A 9,903-nucleotide genomic window follows, 5' to 3' on the forward strand; every position below is an offset into this window, starting at 1 on the left:
AGCTGGAAAATTCACTTTGCTTTTGGTCTGAACACAACATAATATTTATTATAATAATTTGTTATATAAAATTTGTCATAATATAACATTATCCTCAAAGCGCAATTGAGTTCCTACAGTTCACCGATCACACACAACCCTTCACACAACAGGTGGGAAGGAGCGTGATGTGACCAATGGGAGAGTTTGAGGCCCACAGTCATATGTGGAGCAGCCAGGAAGCAATTAGCTTCTTCTTTAGCTTCAATGAGGTCTCTGCATTCCTACGTTCAAAATGATAAAGAATAATATTTGCATACATTACCCCTTAAAATCGACACTGCGACATCATCCAATTCTTCCATGCTGTTAGCTGACTTAGCTAGCTAGTTAGCTCCGCTAACCGCAGTTCGCCTAGCTGTCTCTGTTCGACTGCAACGATACACAATATATACTGAAAACGCACAAAACGTCGATAACATTCAAAGTGTGTGAGGGATGAACTACAAAGAATAAGCACGTATGTCGAAGGCTCAGCTTACAATGAAACACACCGTCAATCCTAGTTCAGCTAGGCGGGAGCTGGGTAGTCCTGACCTTTGACCCGGACCAGCATGCTTTGCGCGCAGCGAGATGCCGAATCCGCGCTTATTCTTTATAACGTCAGATTACGTTGGTTTACGCCCAAATTCTCATTTGCGGCAGCTAGCGGGCGGGTGTAACCATAGTAACGAGGTTTTACGGCAGACTTGCTCTACCGCCTGTGACGACTAGTTAACAGTTATCTTGTCTGCGACATCATTGCTTTCAACATGATTTGGCGTTGCTTCATGTGCTACATATTTGTGGCATTGTCTCTGAAACAACTTCTGAGTCACATTAACACCATGCACAGTCGCAGCCCTGACTTTCGCGTCGTGTGCGGGATTGATGGCTGTCCAAGCGAGTACAGGGTGTATAACTCCTTCTACTATCACGTGAAGTGGACACACGCGCATCACCTTCTCCATGTTGAAGCGGCGGAGGAGGAAGGGTCGATTAGTAGAGGTTTACCTGGAGCAGGTGAAAGGACAGCCGCAAACGACCAAACGAATGCACGCCCTGTGGCTGAAGCGGAGGCCTCTAGCATCGGCATCCCTGCGGTAAGTTACACTAAGCTAACATTTAACGTAACATGTAAGTCAACTGTGCGTGATCCAAGCGCGTGCACTAAACATGTTTGTTTTTAGCCTCAGGTTGTAATTTTAAGATAAAGTAATAGCAGTGTTGAAAGTAATGTGGTTCTGTAATTCCACTACTTTTGGCAGTAACGAGTAATCGAGTAACCAGCCTACTGAGATTTAAACATATGAGACTCAGTCCTGATAAACTTACCTTGGCTGAAAGGTGTAGTGGAGTGCAGATACGTAGATATAGTGGACTGCAGCTTTGTTTATCTGCCTCCTGCTGCTGTAGGTAGACAGTTGTTACTCATCCATCCCCAGGTAAATGCATTCAATCTTAATAGCAAGTCCCGTTAGTTAAAAGTTGTAATCCAGTGTTGAAATACGTTGGAATCAGCCGGATGTTTACATATGCGTTCAAGTTGGGCTCAGTAAAATGACTATTAGGCAAAGTTAAATAAAATGTCATCATGATGTGTTCAAATGTCAACGTCAAGAAAAATAATTTAGGTATACTAAAATAATTTAAGTGTATCGACACATTAATTAGAGAATTAAAGAAATTATTTATAAGTAACACAAGTTCCTTTTCTGACAACTGCTTAATTTTATATGCAGTAATTGGTAACTTAATTCACTTATTTGATTATTAGTTTAATTTGCTTAATGTAATTATTAGTTATGTAATTCAGTTGCCAGACTTAACTGAAAAAAAATCAGTAACATTAATGTTAGTCATTTAAATAACAAACTAGAAATTACAGGTTATCCTTTAACAGTTTGAATCAGGCATAGAGGCTGTAATATGTGTATTATTGGCTTATCATTGGCTGGTGAGACATGTGTCATGACAGTGTGTGACAGGAAGTTGTCTCCTTCTAGCTTATTGGACTACATGTTAAGTTCAAAGGCCTTTAGTAATATTCATTTATTGGCAAGAGAGCAGGTGAAGGAAAACAATTTAGTATGTGTGTAAACCGTAACACTCATGAAGTACAGATTTTTTCTGATGCTGTCAAAGTCATTGTTTTTTATAGTAGTTTTTTGTTTTCTTTTTATTAGTAGTTTTTGTTATTTTATATACTCAAAATAAGGACACCAATCAGTAAAAATATGCCCATCTTGTACCTTTTTTTTATAGGAAGAAATCTAACCAGCTAGCTTACCCAGGTAGTTGTCAGATTGTCTGGAGGTGCTACCTACAAATGCCAATATTTTCCCTGTTTTAATAGATATGTTTATTGTGAATCTCTTTCAGAGTGGATTTCAAGAAGATGGAGAGGGTCGCATGAATGTTGACCTTTCTAAACATGCAACTGCATTTCTTCTTCAAGCCAGAGAAACGCATCGACTGACACAGGTAATTTATGCCATTGATTTTCCAATTAGTTATATTTAATTTTTAGTAGAAAGTTTAAAAGCAATAAGCTTAAACTTTCAAATAACTCAGCCACTGTTCAGACCTGAAATCTTGATTGATCTGATCACAGGTGGACAGTTAAAGGTATGTCAGAGAAACACCTGACATTAGAATGTGTCTCCACATGCTTCTTCAGTGACCACTTCTGATCAAATCTCACTTCCCCGCTATATATGCATATGGCCATATACCTTGCTTACAAAATCTGTCCATCCACTATATTTGTTGAGAATGAGCTGAAAATAGAGACAACATAATACACCCAACACTTAAACTTTTATTTAGCACTGTCCACTTGTGATCCTATTGCTCAAAACGCATTTTAAGACAAAGTGTAAACAAAGTCTTAAAGCAGCAAAAGGCAACAATATTTCATGATAGTTTTGCTGGAAATAGCCTATTTTGATCATCGCACGTCACTAGCAATATGTAATTGAAGGGTTATTACTTTTTTTTTTTAAAGTGTCTGTGAATTTGCATGTTGACAGCATTTTTATATAAATTTTATAATGTAGTATTTTTTTGTTTGTTTGTTTTCTGCTCCCCAGAGTGCTGTTAACCAAATGGTGATTGGAGTCCAGCAATATCAGGCCGCATTATTGGAGCACCTTAAACAGAAAATGAGCAACATGATTGAGAGACATTCTGGGGACCCGGTTCAACTAAAGAGTGATGCAATGGGGATATTTGACCAGTTTGTCGACCCTTTCTGTCAAATTTCTTCCACCCATTTGCAGGATAAGACAATCAAAGAACTGTTAAAACCAGTTGAACCAGAGATTGTTGTCGCAAAACAAACAGTATGCTATGTGAAACATGGAGACTCCAGAGTTCTTACCATTAAGGACCATTGTTTTCATTATATACCGTTGGTGAAAAGTTTGGAGCAGCTGCTATCACATCCAAGAACAATTGCAATGATTGATGAGAGGCCACAGACATGCAAGGATGGATTTTTTCATGATTTCATTGATGGAGACATTTTTAAGTCACACCCACTCTTTTCAAAATTTCCCACAGCATTGCAGTTAGTTTTATATACTGATGAAATTGAGCTATGCAATCCTCTTGGATCTCGGGCAAACAAAAACAAATTGTTATTGATTTATTACACTTTAGGTAACATCAACCCTAAATACAGATCAAGACTTGCTGCCATTCGTCTGCTTGCCATGGTAAAATCAAAAGATATTTCCCGTTGTATTGATGAGATATTTCAGAGGATTAACCATGACTTAACTGAGCTGTGTGATGGTGTCCAGCTTGTCACTGCAAATGGTGAGAGGACAATTTATGGGGCACTTATGTCTGTGTGTGGAGACACTCTAGCTCAGCATGAAGTGGCTGGATTTAAGATAGGAGTGGGATTTGCCTACAGTAAATGCAGGCACTGCGAATGCAAGTTTGAAGACATGCAGGAGCAATTTAATGAAGATTTGTTTGTTAAAAGGACAATGGCAAGTCATAACAGGCAATGTAATGACATTGAGAAGGCAAATACTGACTTTCTGAAAGAAAATCTAAAAATGACATATGGCATAAACAGGAGAAGCAAATTAACAGAATTTCCTCACTTTGATATAATCAATCAAACCCCACAGGACATCATGCATGTCATTCTTGAAGGGGTTGCCCCTTATGAAATAAAATGTGTTTTAAAGCATCTTGTGCTTTCAGGGCATTTGGACTTAGATGTATTCAACAGTGCAATTATTTATTTCCCTTATTCTCCTGTGGATGCAAGGGATAAACCTTGTCCCATATCTGTCAATACACTGTCATCAAATGACAATAAATTGAAACAGTCAGCTGGGCAGATGCTGGTTTTGTTAAAGATCCTGCCATTTCTCATTGACAAAATTGGAGAAAATGATTACACACAAATGCTACTTAAGTTGTTAGAGATAGTCAAAATTCTGTTTTCACCTATTATTGCTCTCTCAACTCTTTCAAGGCTGAAGCTTTTAATAGAGCAGCATTTAAAACATTTCAAACAGCTGTTTCCAGATGCAAATATTATACCTAAACAGCATTACTTGCTGCATCTTCCTTCACAGATTAAGGCACTTGGTCCTGCAGTGAGGCATATGTGTATGCGCTTTGAGTCAAAGCATTGCTTTTTTAAGCAGTGGGCTTTGAAAAGTAGTTTTAAAAATATCTGTAAGTCTCTTGTGAAGCACAACCAACTTTATGAATGTAGTCAGAATGTGCATGAGAAACATCCAATTTTTTCAAGTGAAGTTGACATGGGCCCAGCCTCTGAGGTGAAAGATGCTCACTATGTTGAAGGAAAGATTAAAGACTTCTTAGGAATAGAGCATGTCGAACATATAGTTTCAGTACGGTGGATTATGCAACATGGAAATAAGCATACATGTGGAAAATCTTTGGTTATTTCTAATGTTATCAATGATACTCCAGAGTTTGCACTTGTGAAAAACATTTATATTTTAAATGCGTCAGTGTATTGTTTTGAATGCCAGCCTCTCTCTACAGTTGGGTGGAATGATCATTATTTAGCTTATGAAATAGAAGTTCCCGACCTAGCGCAAGCCAATATTTTCATGGATGCTGAAAAGCTTGTTGATTATACACCATACTACTTTGTTAACTTCAATAATAGCATGTACATTCCCCTGAAGTATTTTTATTTATTTATTTATTTATTCAGTTTATTTCCGACATGGTTACATTCACTTTTTTTTTTTTTTTACATTTTTTTTTCTTTTTTTGTACATGCCGAAAAAGGAGACGAGAGAAGCAGTTTGCTTATCCGGGTCCCGTCCCCTGTTTTACCATCGCAATTTTACATGGGTTTACATGTCTCTCTGGTCAAAACATTCTTGATTTCTTCTGAACCGTCCTTTTTTGTGTATTCTCATCTGTAGTCAGTGTTGTCCTCCTCTCTATCTTTGTTCATGTTGGCCTTGTTCCCTGCCAGACGTTGTTAGCATTCCTCCAGTTCAAGAATAGTTCCTCTTTCGAAGGTGTTTGGAAGGTTTTTCCCTTTTCATCCACAATGTCACCTTGTTTTGTCTCTACATCAAGGGTAATCCAGCTGTTGTTAGTTCTATTGGCAGTGTTGTATTTTCCACTGTCTGATGATGGGATCAGATCCAACTTGTATAAACACATTATTATATCCTAGTTCACAAGCAAGGCAGTATTTTAATGTAATATATCTTAGTTCATAAGCGTGTTTCTAACTGCTGTTGTTAGTTTTATTGGCAGTGTTGTATTTTCCACTGTTAGATTTAACTTGTATAAACACATTATTATATCTTAGTTCATAAGCAAGGTAGTAATTTCATTGTACAAGAAAACGTGTTTCTAACTGCACATATGACAATAAACACTTTGAATTTAAATTTAATGTAATCCTTAATCACCCCACCACCTAGCAATTGAAATGAATAAATGACAGACCTTTTTTACTCTTGGTTTCCACATTTAATTCAGTCTCCGTAAAATAATCACAGTCTGAGTTTTGTTTCCAGTGTTTATATAGATCTATGAGCTCACAGATGTCATCAAACATCATTCTTCATGAGTCTTTGAGTGGGGTACTTGTGCTGATTTTTTTTTTTTTTAAGGACAAACACAATTGATGACAGCATTTATTTTTACTTGTTACTTTTGGAATAATGTGGTGCAGTATGTATGAGTGTAACAGAACAGAGAAGGAAACATAATTCCAGCTTTTGCCTCTGTCTTTTTTACAGATCACATGGACATGGTTTGATGGAAATGTAAGAAATATAGCCACACTGTACTGCATTGTGAGTTGGGCATGTTGCAGTTTTCAATAAAGCAGATTTGTTGTCTCAATTCAAGTTAAGTCTATTTCTTGAAACAAGACAATTCATCTTTTGCAAATAACACAGCAGCTTAAAAACCTTGTGAAATGTCAAAAAAGCTTGTTTTATCTGACATATGACTCAAAACAAGATGTTTTCAAGACAGTTTCACTTAACAAGGTATTCAAGATGCACTGTCTAAAAACAAGTTCCTTTATCTCACTTAAATCTTGCTCTTTAGGTGATTTTGTCTTATATTAAGTGTGATAAGATATTTTGACTAGAAATTAGAAAAATATACTTGGCAAGATTTTGAGTTTTTGCAGTGAGGCTATACATATCTCACTTTGCATGTAATGAGTCTATCATATATTAGTTTCACAGTTTAAGTTGAATAATAGAAGTGACTTTTTCATGATATTCTAATTATAGGACGAGCACCTGTGTATATATTAGAGTGCTGCAACCCGACCGAAGTCCGACGGGACCTGTCGGAACCCAACGGATTCGGTCGGGCTCGGACAAATATTTAGAACTTATCTAGAAATATCTTAATGCCTATCGGGCTCGGTTCGGATTCGATCACTGCTCTGTCGGACGAGGGCGATGCAGTTCCGTCTTTGTGTGTGTCACAGTTGTTAAGGAGTGTTTCTATTATCATGTACTTTGTTCAAACTTATATATTTGGGTGAAGATTTAATGAATTGTTTGTTTTAGTCAGCAGAGGACCCCAACACTTACCTTCAATCAAGACCCTTGGTCAGCCCTGTGGTGATTGTCTGTGAGACAAACTGCATCCTGGTCATTGGAACAGTTCCTCTGCTGACTTTCCCCAAAGAAGACCTCAGTGAAAGCGTGATGTATCTTCTTGGCTGTTATTACACCTTTCACCTCACATATCCCAAGTGCATTGCTACCCTCCTGTCTGTGCTACAGACAGAGGTTTTGTTAGATGCCATCCATGAGAAGGACATGACTACTTCCTACAAAAAATCTATGGCTGAATGGAGAAAGTTTCATGATTAAGACAGTTTAAACATCAGTTTTAGTTTAAGTAGTTCAGCAGCATTAAGTCCCTCCTTTTAAAATGTGGCTCCTGTTCAATGATGTTAAACTACAGTCGTGTGGGGCTATTGGTTATTGCTCTGGTTTGTGGTCTTGACATTGTGATTTTTGCACAATAAAAGTGTAGAAAGATATGTCTCAAATGTTTGTTTTGTTTTTTAACTCTTATTTTAAGGTAAATTGTCTTTCATTAAATTCTGATTTTAAGCATTATTTTCTTGTAAACATTATCATATTTAAGTGAAATGTGCTTGTTTTTGGAATAGCTGTTCCTATTTCAAGTTTTATTTACTAAGCTAATTTTTCTTATTTACAATAATCAGGTCTAAATAGGCCAAAAATAAGTGAATATTTCTGATTTTAAGAAAATTGTTCTAAACATTACAGCTTGAAAAAAAGACAATATTGCTTGTTTTTAGTCTAAAACTACTAATTTCAAGATTGCTTCATGGTTCTTTTTTAACATACAATAATTAAATGTTGTTTTCAGAACATCTAATTTCATCTTAATCTAAATCTAACAACAAAACCATGTATGTAAGCAGAGACAAAACTGATATAATCCAGAGAATAGATTAACACTAAAAAGACAGTTTGAGCAAAATACACAAAATCTAAATTGTTAACAAATAACAAATAATTATATTTTAAATATTAAACTTAATACACATTAAACAATTCATATATATCTTATCAATCAAATAAAGCAGACACAATAGAGCCCTAAATGATATATAATTTGATAATAACAATAACATGTCTACCTAAATAAATGCAGTTTGCTATTCTGTACATTACGTGTTGTTAAAGTTAATAGTATTCATAGATCTGCTTGACAATGTCATATATTCTCCATTTTCCATGATAGTGTAAAGTTGCTAGGCGACCAGCCTGCTAACTAAACGTTAGCTAAATACTCTCTGGGTTCTAGACTCAAACACGCTGTAATTCAGTCTTTAGATCAATGTGTCCAACTTGTGATACAGTAAAATCAACACCACTGTGAACATTTGAACACACTGTCAGACTCAGATCCACCTTTTTCACTCAATGATGTTCTGATGAACTTACTGCAGCACTGCCAACAGTAGTTGTTGATGTAACTCACTTTCCTTTACACAGGAGATCTGATCTTTAGATAATGGTGTATTTTTTTATTCAGCCTCTGTTGATCATCATAACTTCATAGCATTTATTCAGACATTCTCAACACAGACACATGGTGATACAGGACTGTGGACCAGAACATGTTATCAGGAGATACAAATGATTTCAGCCTGTCTCACTGTGCCTGATAGAAAATGTATCCCCTCTATAATCCTCAGGTGATGGACTAACATCATCTGCTTTATTCTGTACACATTTATCATCATTTATAATAAAACTAGTGAATTAGGAACAGTTTCACTTTTGTGGAGAAGAAGAACATGAGACAGATGTGACCTCATGCTTTGTGTTCTCAGATGGTTCCACTTTTAGGCGTCCGGAAAGAAGATATGTCATGTTGACTTCAAAATAGTGTTGGATGAATCTTATAATATGGGAACAGGTCCTGATAGAAAAAACAGGCTGTGATCAGTGGGAGGGGACTATAATGTCACTGTAAAATCCTTCGCCGTCACATTCTAAATGCTGTATCTTTGCTATTTTTCAATGGATTCACATCAAATTTACATGTATTATTGACCCCAAGATGAGCAAAAAGATACATTATAACCCCGCCCACAACCAAACAGGAAGTCAGTCATCTTGTCTGTCTGTCTCACAGAGGACTTAGAGACACTTCTGTCTATCTCTCTGTCTGTGTGTCTGTCTGTCTGTCTGTCTGTCTGTCTGTCTGTCTGTCTGTCTTTCTGTCTGTCTGTCTGTCTGTGTAGCTGTGTGTGTCTGTCTGTCAGTGTGTCTGTCTGTCTGTCTGTCTGTCTGTCTGTCTGTCTGTGTGTGTGTGTGTGTGTGTGTGTGTGTGTGTGTGTGTCTGTATAGCTGTGTGTCTGTCTGTAAGTGTGTCTGTTTGTCTGTGTATCTGTCTGTGTAGCTGTGTGTGTCTGTCTGTCGGTGTGTCTGTCTGTTTGTCTGTGTGTTTGTCTGTCTGTGTGGCTGTGTCTGTCTGTCTGTCTGTCTGTGTAGCTGTGTGTGTCTGTCTGTCTGTGTAGCTGTGTGTGTCTGTCGGTGTGTCTGTCTGTCTGTGTAGCTGTGTGTGTGTCTGTCTGTGTAGCTGTGTCTGTCTGTCTGTTGGTGTGTCTGTCTATCTGTGTATGTGTGTGTGTGTGTGTCTTTCTGTGTATGTGTGTGTCTGCCTGTCTGATTGTCTGTGTCTGTCTGCCTGTCTGTGTGTCTGTCTGTTTGTCTGTCTATGTTTCTGCCTGTCTGTCTCTGTGTGTCTGTGTCTGTCTTTCTGTGTGTGTGTCTGTCTGTGTTGCCTTCTGTCTGTCTGTCTGTCTGTCTGCGTGTCTGTCTGTCTGTGTGTCTGTTTGTCTAA

General features: G+C 37.4%; 1 protein-coding gene across 1 annotated transcript; it reads left to right on the forward strand.

The window, feature by feature from the left end:
* Positions 1-866: 866 nt before the first annotated feature.
* On the forward strand, positions 867-4,113 carry LOC114459068 (uncharacterized; the record flags this gene model as incomplete). The annotated part of the gene is made up of 3 exons (XM_028441433.1): positions 867-1,121; positions 2,401-2,502; positions 3,111-4,113. Coding segments are annotated over exons 1-3 (1,360 nt in total), but the record flags the coding sequence as incomplete, so codon positions are not given.
* Between the last annotated feature and the right edge of the window lie 5,790 nt (positions 4,114-9,903).

Source organism: Gouania willdenowi, unplaced genomic scaffold, assembly GCF_900634775.1.
Source record: "Gouania willdenowi unplaced genomic scaffold, fGouWil2.1 scaffold_251_arrow_ctg1, whole genome shotgun sequence".
In the NCBI taxonomy this organism is placed as follows: Eukaryota; Metazoa; Chordata; class Actinopteri; order Blenniiformes; family Gobiesocidae; genus Gouania; species Gouania willdenowi.